Here is a 19,621-nt window from a genome sequence, read left to right on the forward strand (position 1 = left end):
CGCAACTAGATGCTTGGTCACACGAGACAAGTGTGCATTTTGACGTCCCCTTGTAATGTATAAGGCATAGTTTGTGAATGAAATTTGCACCCCCTCTGGTCCAGCGCCCGGGGCACGAGTGCCGCCTACTCCCCCCTAGTTGCGGCCCTGGACGTAATACGTGAACGGCCCCCTAATAAGACTGGTGTAGTCGTAGCCGCATGCTACATTTGCGCCTTCCACTCATTAGATGGCGCTGCTGTCAATTCAGCGGCTATTTTTAGCGGTGAGTAGATAGACAGGCTTTGACTGCCATCTAGGGAATGGGTTTGGCAGTATCGAGCACTGGATAACGCCATCTTTTATCTTTCTCCTAGTCGTTGTAAAGAGCAATTCGCAGATCTAACTTAGCGGTGGCGTGCCACGTTTTTTTTCAGTCCTTCATCTTGATTCAATTGATTGAAAAGTGGTGAAAATGGGTCCGAAAGCGAAAAAAGGAGCAGAGCGAGGTAATTATCATAGATATACAATAATGAGGCTGATTATCTTCAAATGCTTAAATAATTGAATTTTTGTGGGAAATTGTCACAATTTTCAAAAATTATCATCGGCATGAGGAACCCCCTCATATTGTATCAAGATGGCGTTCTCCGCCGCCTCGTGGTCCGTAAAGGTTAAAATATACAATTATCCTCCACTTTCTCAACAAATTAAGTGATAGTTTTCTTTTAAAAAATGTTATTTTACTTTTTATATCGTGAAAATCCATCGCGGAAATATTCGCTTGATATTTATAATTGCGGCTGTTACTGTTGTTTTACTGAACAGCTAATTATTTTTGAAAATTTAATTTGACTCAAAATTTCGTTGAGAAATACGAATATCTTTGTCTAAAATTTAATGCCAGCCCAATTGTCATCTAGTGCGATTTTTCTAAAATTTGTACAAAGTAAATGATCTTCCGTAGCTGTGTAAATATGTTGAAATTATCGTTCGTAATAGTTTGATTCTCTGAAATATTCCTCTGTTCGCGCTTTGATGTTGATGCTGCTTTTTTACGTTTCGGTAATTTTTTTATAAACGTTTTTCCACCGTCGGAAGAAAAACACTGACAATGTATTTTAAAAATTCATATTTTTCTTGAACAAAATACGTAATTTTGAAAATTGGGAAAACATTACCCGACCTCGTAACGAACACGGAGATTACGAAAAAATATTTTCAACAATAAAAAAGTTTGATCATGCTGAATTTACGAATAGAAAGAAATTCGCGTATTACGCACATTTTCGTTTTCCCGATTGAAGTCTGCATTAAAAAATAACGAATAGAAAGTATTGGAATGCTGAGAAATATGTATTAAAATATAAAAACGTGAAGCAAAAAAATGGCTGATTATTCGAAATTTGGAAACCCTAAAAAATTCGATGCCCTTGAAATATTTCCGACATTTAATCCCATGACTGAAAATTTAGAATTGATGAAAACTCAAAACTAATGAACAATTCGAACAGTCGAATCCCGTTATAGTGAAAATCTCGTTTCAACGAACACTTCTAATCTACCAGAAGTTGTTTAGATGGGAACAATGCAAAAACCTGGAATTTCTTTAATGAAATTTTGTTAAACAAAGTGATTTCTCCGTTGTCTCGGAGTTCGTTGTTACGGGATTTGACTCTAATAAGAATTCGGCAAAAGTAATCCCGGAATTAAAATTGATACCGTAATTTTTTAAATGTGCGTCCCCCAACGTACGCGTGGACATGATGGCAGTTCGCTCGCGCCAGGTAATATTGCGCTGCTCAATTGTCCTCTCGCCTTTACCATATGTCTCAAATTTTTTTCCCGGACATTCGGGTCATTCAAGTATTACATCAGCATCGGGGGGAGAGGGTTTTTTAATGTCCCGTATTTTCAACCAAGCTGACGTAAATTTTATTTTTCAACTGAAATAAAGTAAAATCATTTTCAGATTTTAATATTTTATGAAGATGGTGACTAAATATGTGTTCATCCTTTATTCGTCAGTGTCAATGTTTGTCTTCGTAGAGAGCAATTCAATGTGATGTGCAGCAGTGCATCATTTCCTGTTATTTTTAGCATTAACAGTTTGAAGGCTGAACTATGAACAAAGTCCCTTATTGTTTTGGAATTTGAGTTCCTTTTGCATGCCTATACATAGATCAACTTTGACATTTGAAGAAAAAAAATTTCTGTTTTTCACAGAAAAGTTTTTCTTGGAAAAACTTTTATCTCTCACTTGGGGAGAGATAAAAGTGGAAACTGGTGTAGTCTATATTCTAACGATTATTTATTTCTGTAATACAGTTATCACACAAAATTTTCTACTAAAAATTCAAATTCGCAATGCAACAAACAAATTGGATTTTAACAAAATCCAGTATGATTTCGTCCGTGATAAAAGAAGGAAAACATATTTGATGGACCCGTTTGTCACATTGATAGCATTTATACATAGTTTTTTTTTTGGTAAACTGTACACCGTCACAGACAATATGATGGCTATCAGGTGACAACGTTGACCTGGATAAATAATTCACCCTTCCTTAATTCATAGAAGGTTCATTGTCATTTCTCTTTGGAATATGAAATACGATCCGCTTCTTGCAACTCTGAATGAATTATCCGACTTGCTGTAATGGTCATATGTCAAATTTTTTTCAATGGAATCCAGAGCCGAGGTTTTGATCGGATTATAGAAATTTTTTTATCCCATGTAATTTTTTTTTCTGATCGCTCAAAACTGTTTTGCCTTTTCTTGAAACTTGAGCATTGCACTTGCATTTCACTCTTTTTTTCTGCCCTACATCTTTTGAAGATACATTTCAGGAGTTTTCTAACACCTCATCCACATTGCAAAATTACCTAGCATTTCACATGCATCAGTTTGAACCGTTGATACTACTAAAGATCCTTTTCAACAATATCTTCATCCATGATGTTCCCATTTTCATTAGCACGTAATTAGCATGCATCTGCATCCTGTAATTTTGAATCTGAAAGTTTGTAAACATCCTACAGCTTCTAATGTAAGATACCTTTTTGATATGGTTGCTCAGCTGAACACAAGACTCTAGGATTGTCGAACTCAGTTCTAATTGATTTACTTTAATACGTTAAGTGGTAGAAACAAAATAATTTGCAATTTACTTCAAAACTGAAATTTTGGCAAATTTTTATCGAAATGGGTAAAAAATGCTCTAAAGTCAAATTTCAAAATTGTCAAAAGTTTATATCAACCTGAAGTTTCTGAATTGATTTCACACAAAAAATACTTTGAACTCTCGTCTATATACGATTTTTAAATCGATTTTTGTGATATTTTTATAAATAAAAACTTTCATTTATGTAACATTGGCTTTTAAACAGTTAAGTAGCAACTTCTCTTGTCATTGACAGCTTTTAGCAGTAATGGGAAGTTTACTATATATTTTTTTTTTTCCAATTCAATTTAGGCCGGTATTACACTATAAAAGTTTGATAAAAGACCTATTATAAAACTTGCAAAATGCAGCCAATAAGGTCAACGGTTGCATTTTCTAGAATGTAATCAATAACCTTATTGGTTAGATTTTTCAAGTTTTATAAAATGGATTTTATCAAACTTTTATAGTGTAATACCTGCCTTAGTAATAGTTGCCGCTCCTGTTTATGAAACTGAAAACTTGATAATTAATGATGATTGACCTTGATCCCTTGAATGGGAGACAATAAAAAAAATACCGGAAATATAGAATGAGTCGGTCACTCATGATTATTTGATATTTGACTGTTTCCAAAAAAAATTTGTTTGCTTCATAACTTTTTGCAGTGGTTTCAGTAATCAATGATTTTAGTTCCTCTTTCCATTCAATTCCCCTTGGCCATCTCCAAGTTTAATTTTGAGGCAAATAATTCTACTTGCTTCAAAAAGTTTCCGTGATTGGAATTTTTACCTCTCCTTTTCATCAGCCAAGCAACAGGTGTCTTTTTGAGATCTGAAAATCTCTATTTTCTGAAATATTTTTGGGATGGTAGAACACCAAGAATTAACTTGCCATAAAAAAAAATCTTTTGCTGATCTTTGACTAGAATACTCAATGTACTTTTTGGAATCCCATAATATTTTGACATCTATTTCTTTTACAATTTTTTTTCATTTATTGTCGAGTACAATCTTTTGCGTTTTGTCAATTGAAGAGGAGCATAGCCGAATGGCAATTAGTCAAAGTAGAGTCCGGTTTGACTCCAGATTAAAATTGCCTTATCAATGAGCTAATGCATCATACCATTTCTCCCAAACCACCAGTTTATCCAATCATAATGCGTTTAAATTGTAGTTCATCCTTTGTGCATCTTCATGATTAGTCCTGCCAACAATCAAATGTGGATTTTCATGTTGGCGATGACCTGGTGACAAATTGAACTTTACCTCTCTTCTTTCCCCCCCCCCCCCCCCCCCTGTTTTCTTGTAAGACTCTCTCTTCCAATTGAAGCTTACTTTTGGTTACAACAAACTCTAAGTCAGCTAGAAGAATGAAATAACGGAAAAAAATAGCTGGAGAAAAACTAGTTTGTAAAATAGTTTATAAAAATGGGGAGGAGTTCGTAAAATAGCAGGTTTTAACCTTAGCTCTGTGGCATGCTGTTCAAGACAGAGGACCAGTTCGTAAAATATGGTGTCGATTGTATATTAGGTTGACGATACATTTTGATTGATGAAAACCACCAAGGAGACAAATTCCTGCCCTAGTCGTTACAATAGTTCCAATCGTCATATAATGCATAAAATTTCATTTAGTAATTTTTCAGAGTGAAAACAAAAAATTATAAAATTAAAAGTAGAGAAGGGTTTTGGGGATAAAATATAATTACAACAAACACATAAAATATATATAAGGGGTCATTCAAGTATTACGTCAGCATTGGCAGGGGGATTTCAAAGTTGCTTACGTCATCAGCCAACCTTTTTGAAGATATGAAATATTCTAAGCTGCTGAGGGGGGGGGGGGTCAAAAACGGCTAAAAAATCTGTTTACGTAATACTTGTATGGCCCCTGATGATACAACTAGAGATGCGAAGCAAGAATATTCCCCTGGTTGTAAAAATTTGAGAATAATCGAGAATATTCTATTTTAATTTTTAAATAATGAAACATTTTTATTAATTTTGTTTATAATATGAAATTATTTTTATTACCTGAAATGTTTGAAACAATTTTTTTGGCGTAATCATCTCAATGACAAGTTTTAGTTCAAGAGCCATGGCGAGAGGTTTCAAAAGTTTGTTATAGAAGGCACCCTTTGTGTGTCAAAACATGTTACGTTACATAGCTGCCCGAATTTTAGCTTCATCGCTCGACCTCCCGAAAAGTTCTTAAATCTCCCGAATTTTTAAGAACACAAAAAATCTCCAATTGTCCGTAAAAATTCCCTATTTCATTTAAAAAAATCTCCGCTTATGAAAACAATCCCTAAGGAATTTCTTGTGGGGTATGAAGCCTTTTTTTTTCTCCTTTCGAAATGACGCCAAACGTCATAAATAAATGGGGAAGTTCCCCATTTTACAAACCCTCTGATGGTAACAAAGTTGTTTGTCTTATCATGCAGGGAAATCGCTTAGCAGCCAATAATCCTGGATAATAATTGAAGATTATAGTGACGCGTATATGGTCAAAATTTCTTTTGTTGAAGTTAGTACGTGCAATATAACAAAACACGAATACTGATAAGCAAAAACATATTTCATCAATTTTAAAGATACTTATTCCAATGAATTTCCTTTCATCAAACGTTCCAGAAGAGGGTGACTTTTACTTTTTGTACAAGTTGTTACGGACATAAACGTCGGTCATGGAAAGACTGCCATCATCAGTCGTGAAATGAAAAAAAAAATCAAGCGAGTGTCATATAAAGTCAGTGCTCTTTAAAAATTGACGCTTTTTGCTTCATCTTCCGATGATTTTGGGGTCGTTCAGGCAGAATGTTTGTTCACATTTCTGATTGAACACACTATTTATTTTTACATCATTGAAATTTTGGCCTCCAATTTCACTTGTTTTTCATGTAGGAATTTTATTCCCAAGGGTTTAACTTCTATGTGTATGTAAAATCCTTATTTTAATTTGACTTCAGTTTTTGAGTAGGGATTTATTCCCTATGCTTTAACTTTTATGTTTGGAAAATCCCTATTTTATTTGGAAAAATCCCTATTGTATTTATTAGGGATGGGTTTAACCATAAAATACGGGTTTGCGCGAAAATCTCCAGAATTTTCATTTTCAAAAGTTGGCAGCTATGATGTTAGGAATTCATGAGCTCATGACGAAATTTTGCTGATGGGGGAGGGGGGGGGTCAAAAATGGCTAAAAAGTTGCTTGCGTAATACTTGAATGGCCTCTAATATATAATAATCATCAATCTCCATAAAAAACTTAAAAAAAACCATAAAAAATTTTTTTGATAAGAATATTCTCTAGTGATTTATAATAGTGCTTCTGTTCCCATCTCTACCGTCAAGAAGACTGGGAATATTAAATTTGTAGCCCACAATATCGGTTTAAAAGCAAGAAAATTAAACCAACATGGCTGAATTGCACAACTTCCAAAGAAATAAGAGTGATATAAAATTTTTAAGTGCGTGTATGTTGAAGGAAATTAGTTGTGTATCTTCTTAGAACTAAGATTATATAAAAATGGCTTCTTTCATCAATCAACTTTGGTTTAATTTTTTGTTTTGAATTTATTTCTGAAAATTTACCATATTTTAAAATTTTTTAAGGATTTAATCTTAAGGCTTCTAAAACCTCTTATGACCAAGAGTATTCTCGAAATAAAAGTTGTCACTATGAGGTGATTATGCCAAAAATTGTTTTAAATGTTTCAGGCAATGAAAACTGATTTATATTTCATAACTTAAATAAAATTAGTAAAATCATTCTTTTAAATTAATTATTTAAAAGAAAAATGAATATTCTTGTTCTTGCATTTTTGTTATGTCTTGAGGTGCGGATCATGCAATCAAAGTATTTGCAATTGGTTGTTCAGTGGGCTGACCATATTTCCCCGAGAGAAATATGGGACATTGCCAATTATCGCTAGAAATGATGCCAAAACCAAACCAAGTTCCCAAATATTGCTAAAATTACGGAGAAATCACAATGGCATGAAATCAAGCATTACTGCAAATTGCAGTGGATTGAAATGAATTTTACAAGAGAAAAAATGTTCAAGATAAATGTGGGAGATTCTCGTTCATAGTTGTAATTATCATATAATTTATGAGGCAAAAAATAATTTCAATCTTTGAATTCAATAAAGAATAAAAATTCAAGTAGGTTTCGTGTAAAATACAGAGAAACCCATAACATGTTTGTCAATAAGGCAATTTTTTTTGTTATATGATAACAATAAATTTGATTTATATATATTAAAAAAAAATAATAAGTCAGGACGGCCAAAACTAAATCCCGGGAAATACGGGACGTATGGTCGCCCCCCATTCATTAATTTTTGTTTTGTGAATGACTGTTTTAACTCAACCCACCTAGAATTGTTTTTTTTCCAAAGAACACAAAAGTTTGTGTACCCATGAATGGATTAGAACTGCTCCATGGGGGTCATCCATTACAATATCAGCATGCTAATGTATATGCACCTTTAAATGACGTATTGGCATAAATCACAGCTAATTTTTTTTAATGTTCTTTGATTTGGTTTGTTTTTCTATCTACTCTTTGTTTAATTGAATTATGTAACAGATGATTACATGCCAGCATGTAATTAAAAAATTCATTTTTCTGAGCTGACCTGAAAATTATTTGTAGGATCAAAAACTGGAGCTCCAAAGCAGAAAACTGAAAAACAAAAAGAAGAAAAGGAAAAGGAACTTCCTCCAAGTGCCAAAGCACAGGCAGCTGCTAAAGCTGCAAGCAAGGGAGAAGATAAAGGTAAAAAATCTGGACCAATAATGAAGGCTAAAGCCAAGGCTATGACAATAAAGAAGAAGGTATTAAAAGGTGCTCATGGAACAAGAACCAGAAAGATAAGGACAAGTGTGAAATTCAGGAGGCCACATACTTTAGAACTTCCCCGAAAACCTAAATACCGCAGGAAGGTCGTTCCAACCAAAACCAGGTATTATATATGAGTCTCTATAAAATATATTTGAAAAAGTAGTTTTAAGTGCTGGTATATATTTTTAGCCTTTACACCAATTCATAATGTTGGAATTGATTTAAACGAGTTTCCAAAACTTTGTTCTATCACTCCCTTTAGAAAAACTTTTCCTCATTGCCCTCAACTCAAGCAAACCCATAGGATCCTATGTTATACCCGTAGTTTCTATCGCTCCTTCTGTACCATTCCATTGCCATTTATTTTCGGGTGGGATGCAGTTGAGACCCCTTCAGAAAGTCGCCAACTGTGGCACCTCGGAAACGTTTGTTTTTCTTCAGTCTCAACTGGATTATACTGTCTTCTCGGTCTGCTAGGGCTTTATTCCTGCTTAGTGAAATATTCTTGCCATGTATCCTGCTTAATGAAATAATATTGCCATGTTTCTGGTTGTGGTGCAAACAGAGTTGATAATTACAGGCCGGGGGCAGGGGCCCCCTTTAATGGCCTTTTTTTTTTTTTTTTTTTTTTAATTCTTGACGGTGTTAAGTGGCTTCTGTTGGGCAGAGGCCTAGTAACTTCAACAACAGCGCATTTTGGATTATTTACGTGTTTGTGTCCTAAGGATAATTTCACGTGCATGTACCCCGAGGATTATTGCTGTACCGTTCAGGATGGGGGAAAAAACAGGTGAGCGGTAAAATTTTTATTTCCCTTTCTCGGGGTTACATTAGACTCGGCACTGCCTGGCGCCAAAGCAGTGCCAAGAAGGGTGCTTATCCTGCTTTTTGACCAAAAATAGGCATCTGCCAAATTTCTTGAAGCCAAACTTGTTTCTCCAAAAAAATAAGTTCTAAATAGCCTGTTTTGTAACTTTTCTGGAATATAGTGACTTTGAAAAATTAATATTGTTGCAGAATTTTTTTGTCATCATTCCAACTTGGCACTTGTCAAGCCCTTATGTAAATTAAAATTCATTTTTTTATGAAAATGAGTAAATATTGACTATCATTTCTTGTTAGTAATTGAACTATTTTTTTTATGATGCAGGTTTGACCAGTACTCTATTATTAAACATCCACTCACAACAGAGTCAGCCATGAAAAAAATTGAAGACAATAACACACTTGTTTTTATTGTTCATAAGAGGGCAAACAAGCCCCAAATTAAGATGGCTGTGAAAAAACTGTATAACATTGATGTGCAGAAAGTCAACTCACTGATTCGGTAAGTTACATGTGTTATGAGTGCACTATTACTTTTTGTATTTTATCTATAGCAGCGGTTCTCAACAGGTGCTCCGCGGAGTCCTTGGGGCTCCTTGTGCACTCCCCAGGGGCTCCATGGTCACTCGAGGAAAATAAAAATTTGAAGAACAAAGATAATTATAGATATTTTTAAATTAACAAAATCAGTTACTTTGAATAAATAAATAATAGGCCATTGGGGCTCCGTCATAGAAATTATATACCACAAAGGTCTCCGAGAGTCAAAAAAGGTTGAGAACCTCTGATCTATAGGGTTCGTACAGTCTTTGGAAAAAAAATAATTTTCAAGTCTTAAAAAGTTTTTGAAAAATCATTGCAGTCTAATTTATTGAAAAAATGATTATAGAGTGCTTATAAGTGCTTGAAAAAAAACTTTAAGTTTTGTCCCCCTTCAACTCAATCACCCTCTAAACCATATTCCCCTGGGGCAAAAATGCGGAGCAACAATGGTACAATAATTGTGACAATGTTTAAAACAGGTCATGATCACGCATACCTCTGGTATTTCCATGCTCAAAAAGATGTTGCCTAAAATCTGGCAGTAAAACACTGCTTCAGGTATTGCTTCAAAATATGTTAAACTATTGAATTGACGAATGTCAGTTGCATATATATGCAGTATGGGATGACTATATTTCCTCGATAAAAATTGAAAACTTTTCCGTTTACATAGGGTTCTGTAAGAGGTTGCTAAGGATTTTTAAAAATGTATTTCAGAACATTGACCTGTTCAACTTCCTTCTGGGACGTAGTCCAAAGTGTCCTTGGGTAACTGCTATAACATATATGGAGTACTTACAAGGTTCCCAGCAACCTGAAAAGTCAGAAGTGAAAAAGTCCGGGAAAATGTGAAATATAAGGCTAACATCAGGGGAAAGTTCCATGAAGGGGGAAAAATTTGGAAGGTTAAATTTTAAATCAAGTGACTATTTCGCATATATTCAGGAGGTAAAGATAAGGAAGCCTCTGATTATTTTATTTTGAGAACTTTAAAAAAAAAAAATTTCAATGTAGCATGAAATAAGTTTTGAATATAAAAATGTTATGTCATTGATATTATGAATTTATATTCAGGCCTGATGGTCAGAAAAAAGCCTATGTTCATCTTGCTCCAGACTATGATGCATTGGATGTGGCAAATAAGGTAAATATGCTAATACACATGTTTAATGAAAGTCTAATTATAGAAATTGTGTGTGTTGCAGTAAGAATTCTCTAAAGGTACAAGAGTAAAATAAAATTTTCACCTTGTTTGAGCAATTGAACACTGCCTGGCAAATTGTCACATGAATGATTAGAAACCGAGCAGTACTGATAATCAAGCACTTGGTGAACTTCCAAAGATGTATGATTTATATCTCACAAGATGTATATTACATGTATAGGTCATCACTAAAATGTTGATCCATCTTTTTGGACAGTATTGAACAACACATGGAATCAAATCATGTCCTACGGGGTCATGCATGTGTTTTAACCATACTGTCTATTTGTGTTGTGGACAAGGAAGGGGGTTCTTCAACACACTCTTAATCTTGTTCTATCAATGCTCGATTGGTAAGAGCTCTGGATCTGTTGGTATTTGCATACCTTGGAATGTATACATTCAGGCTAGGCTGAATGTTGGAAAATATAGTTTCCCATGTTCAGAGGATGCAAAAGAAAAAAATAGGTCTTCAGATGCTGTTTTGCTTGTAATGCACACTAGGCATATAACGACTTAGGATTTATGGCACCCTAAACAAGTTGTGTTGCTCTTAAATGATGTGCATTTGCCATTTGTTAGGCAGAAGAAAAAGATTCAGCACTGAACACTGTCACATTTTGCATTCCGTGCAACTCTACGGCAGGGCTGTTGTAAGTGTTGGTTTATTCATGGAGTGGCATTTTCTGTTGGGCAGTGTTTTAGGTAGGAACTTATATTTAAGTTGAGACTGGACCAGTTCTGAAGTATTCCTTCAGTTGGAATAAGTCAGGTTAGTAATCTTACGTTAGCTGCAAAATAAGTTCTGGTATATCCCAAAGCAGAATATATTGGAAACAGTACCTATGTTGCAGCACAATTTTAAGAAAAGAGAAATAAACACTTCTGTTTAAAATAACACTGGTATGAAAAATTTTCATGTGGCACCTTTTCAGTCAGAGGGCTTGCTGCAGAAATATGCAAAATATTCCCCTTTTGGGCTAGAAGGTAAGCTATGAACAAAGAGCATAACAAAATTTGCTATTGAATCAAATTAGCTATTTGATAAAAGAAGGTAAGTGATCTCTGGAAGACACGTGATGTCTGGAAATAGCAAAATCAACATGTTCTTGCCTGGCATATTAACTGATGTGGAATTCAGCTGCTAGTGTCTTTTTATGTGGGGTTTCCTTGACATATTTAATGAAATTTTTCAAGCCACATACACTGAAATTGATGTTGATCAAATCCCAGGAGATGAAACTGTTAATAAAAGATTGTTTATATTGAATAATAAAATTATTGATCCCCAATTGAATGATTTTCTTTCATTTTTCATGTGGCTTTATGAAAAAATGAAGCAGCATGTTCAATATTTCAGTATGAAAGGTGCAGCAGCCACATGAGTTTACAGTGTGTATCTACACACATATTGAAACACTAATTATATATTAATGCCCCCTAAAAGTGGAAGCCCAGAAATATAATTTTATTTGCAAATTGTGATGAGAACTTTTTACGTGCAAGACACACACAAATTGCTTTTTTTTTTATTCATTTTTTTTTTGGTTCAGTTGCAATGTAGTAGTAATTGTTTTTTCACCTTTTTTTTTTACAGATTGGAATAATATAGATCCTGTAAAAATAAAAACTGTGTACAATTTTTCTTGAGTGTCTCATTCTTTGAATGAAGTATTGCATTGTCACAGACAAGTGCCAACATGAAAATGTTGGGGGGGGGGGTCCTAAAAGTTGCTTTCTCAAATATATAAATGATTCGAACCCGTACTCAGGAGAGTGAAGGTGCATTGCATTTTCACAAACTACCGGGAGGCCATTAGAGGTCCCAGCCCCTGGGTTCTGGCATCTATGGCCAGTTTTTGCAAAGGCTTTTATAAAGTTTTTCCCAGTGGGGAGAAAGAACATAGATAACAATGCTTTTGTAAAAAAAAACTCATTAAAGTATCGCCTAAATTGTTTCCAATATATTTAAAATCATCTGCTAGTTCAAGCGCAGTTTATTTTGAGAGATTAAAGCATGAAATAATTCATGGTTCTGGTGACCTGGGAGGTCAAAAAAAGTATTGGCAGTAGTCGGGGAAGCGCGCAAATATTTTTGGTTATAGTCGGGAAAACTTCTAAATTCGGAAAGGGGCGAGATTTTGAATTATAATTTTCTTCCAGAGTAATTTGTAAGGAAACAATAAGCAGATCTTACTGGGAACCCTGCGATTGTAACTAAAATTTTGATGGGGAGAAAGGTTTGGGTAACTTGAGTCGAATATGTGTGGTTGGGGTACCAAAAAATACCTGACGATGCTAATATTTTGTCATTTAAGATCTTACACGTCCGTGGCGGCTCGTCGCAGCCACTCCTGCTTTTGTTGAAAAAAAAATATTCTTGTTGCCTCTGCCGGCCTTTTGATTCATACTCATCAAGCGCAGTGAAGAATTCGACTCGTCAGTCTGATTGCTGTCGTGTTTCGGTTTGCGAGGAAATTTTTGACAAATCGGACAACCGCCTGGGGCTCCATAGGCAGAGATGGACTTGGAAGTCTGGGGCACGATGTCAATGCATATATACATCAGATCAGTCAACTTCACCTTTGACGCTGGGGGGGGCGGCGGCAAGGTCTCTTCTTCTCCCCCCCCCCCCCCCCGTGTCTTTTTTACTCCTATAAGGCTCACCTGCTTCCGTACTCAATAAATCGCTGATTTGCTCATTCAAACGAGTCCTTAAGTGACCGAATACCTATGTCCTCACGTGCTGCATCTTTCAACCTCGTTTTTTTTCTTTACCGCTGAACTCTATCGCATGCCTTTTTTCTGTCTACACCTATACGGTTAAACCTTTCAATTCAGATGCCGGTGCAACTGTCGCAGTGAATGCAATTTCCACATTTTAATGTGAAAATATAGATGAAATCATTCAACATTGCTCAACTTCGGAATAAATTAAATCAAGTCGTTCGTCAACTTTACCCGAATAGTATAGTCGAGGCAAAGCAATTAGCGAAATAGAAGTATACAGTTTGAAGTCGTATTTAAATATTTTTTTCGTTCAAAATTATATCGCATCATTTTTCTAATCAGCGCCCATCACAATCAGTGAGTCTAGAACAGTTATTGGTATTAGGTACGCGTTTTTTTCATTAGAAACTGATGAATTTTAATTACAATATAAATTAAAATTGAAAATTCTTTATTCAACTTGAGCAGTAATGATGAAATGACATTTTTTTTGAGTCAAAAAAAAAAATTCGAGCCCAGTCTACGTCAGCGGTTCTGAACTGGGGCTCCACGTGCACTTCAGGGGCTCGAGGCGAATAAAAAAAACCAGTAAAATTTAAACATAAATGGGTAACTTTGATGAATAATTAAAAAAATTGCCCTATATGGGGCCGTCATAGAATTTTTTTTTACGAAAAGGCACCGCGAGTCGAGAACCGCTGATGTACTAAAAAATTTTCATCTTTGCAACTTTTCATTAAATTCTTAACATTTCCACCGATAGATGGCAGTTCGTTTACGGTATGTGTGGAAATTTCTTTTTCCAAGTCATTTAAAAATTCTGATGGATGGTGCTGCGCCGGTTCAATTCATACGCGCATATTGAGCTCCATTTTTCTAAAAATCTTGAGATCAGGCAGGCCCGTCCCTCATGGAGGAAAAAATTGGCCAAAATTTGTCCAAGTGGGAAATTTTTGAAAAGAAATTAAGGCAGTGCAATACTTAACTACGTATTATCCACGGTAGATGGCAGCACCTGTGACGGAATGTGTAGGGGAAAAAATTAGCGATAGTCGATCCGGCTTAGTACGACTAAGGTGACCATATTTCCTTGGAAGTAATACGGGACATAACTTTTGGCAAAGTTGCCAAACACTAACTAAAAAATCGAAGGTTAAAACGAAATTTCAAAAAATAAAACATTCACCAAGACAAATGTGGGATATATTAATATTTTTATCTTTGATTTCAATAAAGAAAGGCTTCATGTAAAAACCGGGACTGTCCCGGAAAATACGGAACGTATGGTCACTAAGTACGACTAATTTTCGTTAAGATTTCCCTTTTTTTCATGGTTTTTCGGAAAACGTTATAAGGGAGATCGACTGTATATGTTCCTGCCAAAGCCAAGGATCAATTTTCTTCCTTGTAATCTTCATCACAAATAACCAGTCTTTCGATGAATCTTGTATTGACAAGTGGAGAGGACGTTTCTACACAAATTCACCTTTTATCTGTGTTTGCCTATTTCTATATATGTTGCATTTTTTAAAACCAGGCGCCCCTCCACACAAATCACGTGCCTGGTAACACCCGACGATTTTTTGTGGAGGGAAAAACGCGACTACGTATCTTCCCGTAGATGGCAGCATATTTTCGGAATGCAAGTAAAATTGAGCTTATTTTCAGTTATTTTAGCTGCATTTTTACCTTAAAGAATAGGTATAAGCGTATAACTTATATTTCTTCTCAATGATTTTTATACAGTAGAAATAAAAAACTTAATCCACATTTGAATTTTGGAAATGTTCCGGTTTGAAAGAAAATTTACGGAAGCGTTTGATTACCTTCTGATGAAAATTTAAGCTGATCAATTCTGAAAAATTGGAAATTATTACGTCACCGTTGATTCCAGGTTTCAAGAGGCCCAGGAAGTTACCCTTTCGTCATTAATATATATATAAGCAGCACTATATATATTCTATAGTAGAAGCTCATACTAGACACTTCTCATTAGTGCACAAAATCTTCGGTGATATGGGTGACCGTCATCGAGGTAAAAAATACATAAGTGTATGAAAAATGTTCCCTTTTGATAGAAACTTTTTACATTGTATTTTTACCAAAAATATTCCCAGGTGCATAATATCTCAGAGCTTATCCCAAAAGTTTATAAACCATTAAAAAGTGCATTTCGGGAAAAAAAAGGAAATGGTCCCTTTCGAAAATAAGCTTCTAAATTTACTTGAAAGGCAAATTTTGCTCGATGAGGTTACCATCAGATTGAGGTACGTAAGTACCTACCTATTTCTCATGCCAAATCGAAGCTACATTACTTTCCAACCAGCTTAGCGAAGAACAGACATTGGCTTAGGACATTTATAGGCTGAGCATATTTCATGGATAAAAGTACGGAAAACTGGTCTCACGGCTCCAAATAAATAAATACTGCCGCTTCCCGCCAAATATAAGAAAAATTGCTCTGAGCGGGAAAGACACCGCAATGAATTGAAACTTATTTCACAGAAAAAGTGTTGAACACGACCATGTACGCGAGATGCGAAAAAATAGGAAAATGACCATCTTGCTCGAGAAAAATACGGGACGTTGCCAACTCGTGCTAAAAGCAGAAAAATCGCGGGAAATATGAAGCACCATTTCAAATCGCAGTGAATTAAGAATATTCGTTTTGCACATTATTTGCAGTCGTAATTTGAGTTGGGAAGATAATTATAATCGTTGATATGAAGAATAAAAAGTCAAGTTGGTTTCGTTGACAAGACGTGAAAAACCAAGACTTTGCAAAAAAAAAAAAAAAATGGACAGCCAGAAAAATCCGCGACGTATGATCACCCAACGTATGGAGGTATGAGGCTTTTTGGATCACGTGATATCTTTCTTTGAGGGACATACAAACCGATCCAAGGTAACCAATATGGCGTCTCATGAAGGAAACAAAGCATAGAAATGAATCTTCCCCCCCCCCCTCTTTTGATGAGCGCTGGATCACAGTTACCCGACGTCCACTTTTAGGACATCTCCTTCTTCATGTCAATTGAAGCGTCCTACGTTTTAGAAAATTCGATCTTTTGCCCTCCTTTTCAGGTTATTGGAATTTTTCTTTTGTAGAAAAAACTTTTTTTTTTCACTCTGGAACATTATCTTCATTGACATAGCGTTTGTGTCCTTTTTCCCGCACACGTTCACCACTCGTCGAAATTACAAGAACGCAAATTGCCTCCAAGCAGGGCAGATGCTATTCTACCATAGCCCAGGTTACTCCAGGTGAAAAAGATAGTCAGAAAAACAGCTATAAAAAGCTCCATTCACATGGGAAATAGAAAAAGCGGGTTTTAAACCAGCTTCAAGAATTTTCACCAATGACTGCTCCCCATTTCTTTCCTTACGAAGGAAAAAAGTCGTCAAGCGGGTTCTAGAACCCCCAATGCTCCCACAATATTTGCACATGTGAACGGGGTTCACATCGCAAACATCCATTTTCATAACACCACTGTTTGCTCACCAACGCCGAAAACTGTATACTGAAGTGGAGAGAGAAAGGGAGTGCCATCTTAATGTATGGTCCCACAGTGGCAAGGAAGCCTCATAAAAAATGAGATCTAGTGAAAATTTTTACAGTGAGTATGTAAATTAGGTAGCAGGTATTTCTGGCTCGAGAAAAATCACTACATGGGAGGTCTCTGATGCCGTTGAGACGCCCTTGAGGGAGGGGAGTGTTACCTCTTCCATTCAAAAATTTAGGAAATAGCGGTCTGAAGTAGGATTACTAGATTCGAAAACTGAGAAAGGATGCCTGCGCGCACCACGATGACGTCATTTTCCCAACAGGTGTGTGGCGCCACTTTTTCTTCCAAAAAATAAGAAACCCACCACCGCCACAATAATTTTCAAAATAATTAAAAACAGAACCGCTATATAGGCCTATGTACGTGACGGAAATTTGATAAATCCGACTATTATGCAGTTACCAACTATTTTTGTATATAAGTTTAATATATTTTGTTTTTCACATTTACCGGCGATTATGCGTAATTCCCCAGCTCGTATTGGTAAATATGATAAATCGTCAATAAATTATTTAAATTTTACGGAAATTTTGCTCAAATTTGCCTAGGAAAATGGATTCGATCAGTGATGTTGCTTATGTTTAAAAATGTTGATAAATGTGAAGAAAGCTAACATTACAATCAGGGCCAGACTTGATAAATAAACGGCCCAGTGCAAGAATAGTTTTGCGGCCCTCTTCAATATTACGAGATATATGTGATGGGTTAGGCCCAGAGATTAACTAATTTTTGCTCTATACACACCAATTTGGGGAAGTGATAAAATTAGGATCCATTTAAAAAAAACCTTCCCGAAGAGGTTCGAGAAAGCCGGGCCTTCTAAACGCATGGGCATACCGGATAATGTACGTGGTTAATGAGCCTAGAGTTAACGAGACATGTAAAACAATGTCTAATACATGAAATAAGATCGTGAATTGGGGGTGAATGGCCCTTCGTCTTAAAGGGCCACGGGCCTCCCTCATGAAAAAGGGCTCTGGGGACCTTAAATATCGGTTTTATATTTTAATATTTAAAACTAAATTTTCTTGAAAATCAATATAAGTCAGCTAAAAATCAAGGCCTCCTTCAAGGATGTGAGGGACGCGAACCGGTGTTAATAAATCTATAAATTCTTCATTAATAGATCAATAGAATTTCAAGTTCTGGCTTTTGAAAAGCAGTTATCGTAAATTATTATACGAAATCAACGCAGTAAGATCTAGTTTTATGGCCTGGTGCGGTTGCACCCTTAGAATCTGCCTAAGTCTGACCTTGATGACAACGCTGATAACTTTTTATTATCATAACACTTAGTTTTTATGGCAAAATATGTGTATTTCATCCATCACGCAAGGGAAAAACTGATAAGTGGTTGAATTTAATTGATATTTTCGCATGATTTCTTCCATATTTATCACACTTCATACTTGCCATCGTCAATCCGGAATTAATCGTAATTACCGGTAAAAGTGACAAATGTAGAAAAATGTATCAAACTTACCGAAATGATTGGTGATTATGCATAATTGAGCTTATTTAATATAACCGTCCACTGTTTTTTCCTTCAGAATTTCAGACCAGGCTGAAAACAATACAAATACTCTGACTTGAAACGTCTCAACATTTTGACATGTCTAGCACTGACATTGAGAGTTAGAGGAAAAAATAATGATCCGTCTTCCCCTTGCTTTTAATGAATTGTGTCAACCATCTCTGGTCAGTTTTATTACTTCGCCTGGAGCAAAAAAAAAAAAAGAGGTGGTTTTCTTTTTTCTATACCTTCAAAGGTTTTTTTTTTTTTAATTTTTTGGGGTTTTTATTTTTTTGCCAGAGGAATCAGCATTGAGTATTGTTTGCATCCAATTTTCTTTATTTCTGAATAAAGTAGAACCTCTCAATAACGAACACCCACGGGACCAGAAAATTTGTCCGCTAATGGGAAAGTATGACACACAGTGGAACCTTGTTTATATGTTTGGCTTCGATTGCAATTGGTTCCTATACATTTCAATGTTAGAATTTTTATATGTTATTGTGAAAATGATACACCGGTGGTTATGCATAATCACCAATCGTCTCGATAAAGAAAGTTTTATTAAATTTCACTACGTTTTTACCAGATTATGCTTAATTCCCAAATGAAGTTGGAAAGTGACAGATACGGAAAAATTCATAACCTTTTGTCTCATTAAAACAATTTAATTATTTTTACCCGTACATGATACATGCACTACACATATATTCTTCAAAATTAAATTAAAATAAGCGTAAAGATAAAAACATTCATAACAATATTATCAGTCTCATAATGTTGGCTTTCTTTTCACACGTATCAACACACACACACAAAACCATTCAAATTCACCATCCTGATATTCCTGGACCATAGTTATGTTCAGTTAATCAAGTAATTAATTGACCATTTATCATATTTACTAATACGAGTATGGAATTACACATTATCTTAGTTGAATGAATGGGACAAATTCTCGGTTTGTGACCAAAAAAAATTAATAAATTACAGTTTGTCGTCTGATTTTACTGTCCACTAATTAGGTGGTGAAATAAATTAACGTCCCCATTCCACAGGACCAGGGATCAGAAAAGTGTCCGTTAAGGGAGGTTTTATTGTAGAATTGGCATCCATCCCCCCCCCCCACTTCAGCACACGGCATCTGCTGTTGGTGAGAAAATAATGGTATTCTCAAAATGGATATTACGGTTTTCTTCTTCCACAGCTGTTTTTCTGTCTTTTACATATTATCCTGGGGCAAGCT

The 19,621-nt window shown here is 35.4% G+C and overlaps 1 protein-coding gene across 1 annotated transcript; it reads left to right on the top strand.

The window, feature by feature from the left end:
- Positions 1 to 342: 342 nt before the first annotated feature.
- On the top strand, positions 343 to 12,211 carry LOC149065498 (large ribosomal subunit protein uL23-like). The gene is made up of 5 exons (XM_089253759.1): positions 343 to 488; positions 7,806 to 8,115; positions 9,145 to 9,321; positions 10,437 to 10,506; positions 12,164 to 12,211. Exons 1-5 carry the CDS (start codon positions 455 to 457, stop codon positions 12,176 to 12,178), a joined length of 606 nt encoding a protein of 201 aa, XP_089109885.1. The 5' UTR covers positions 343 to 454; the 3' UTR covers positions 12,179 to 12,211.
- The last annotated feature ends 7,410 nt before the right edge of the window (positions 12,212 to 19,621 follow it).

This window comes from Pholcus phalangioides, unplaced genomic scaffold, assembly GCF_987345545.1.
Source record: "Pholcus phalangioides strain wild (caught in Gottingen) unplaced genomic scaffold, Ppha-v1.0 ptg000039l_1, whole genome shotgun sequence".
NCBI classification, from domain to species: Eukaryota; Metazoa; Arthropoda; class Arachnida; order Araneae; family Pholcidae; genus Pholcus; species Pholcus phalangioides.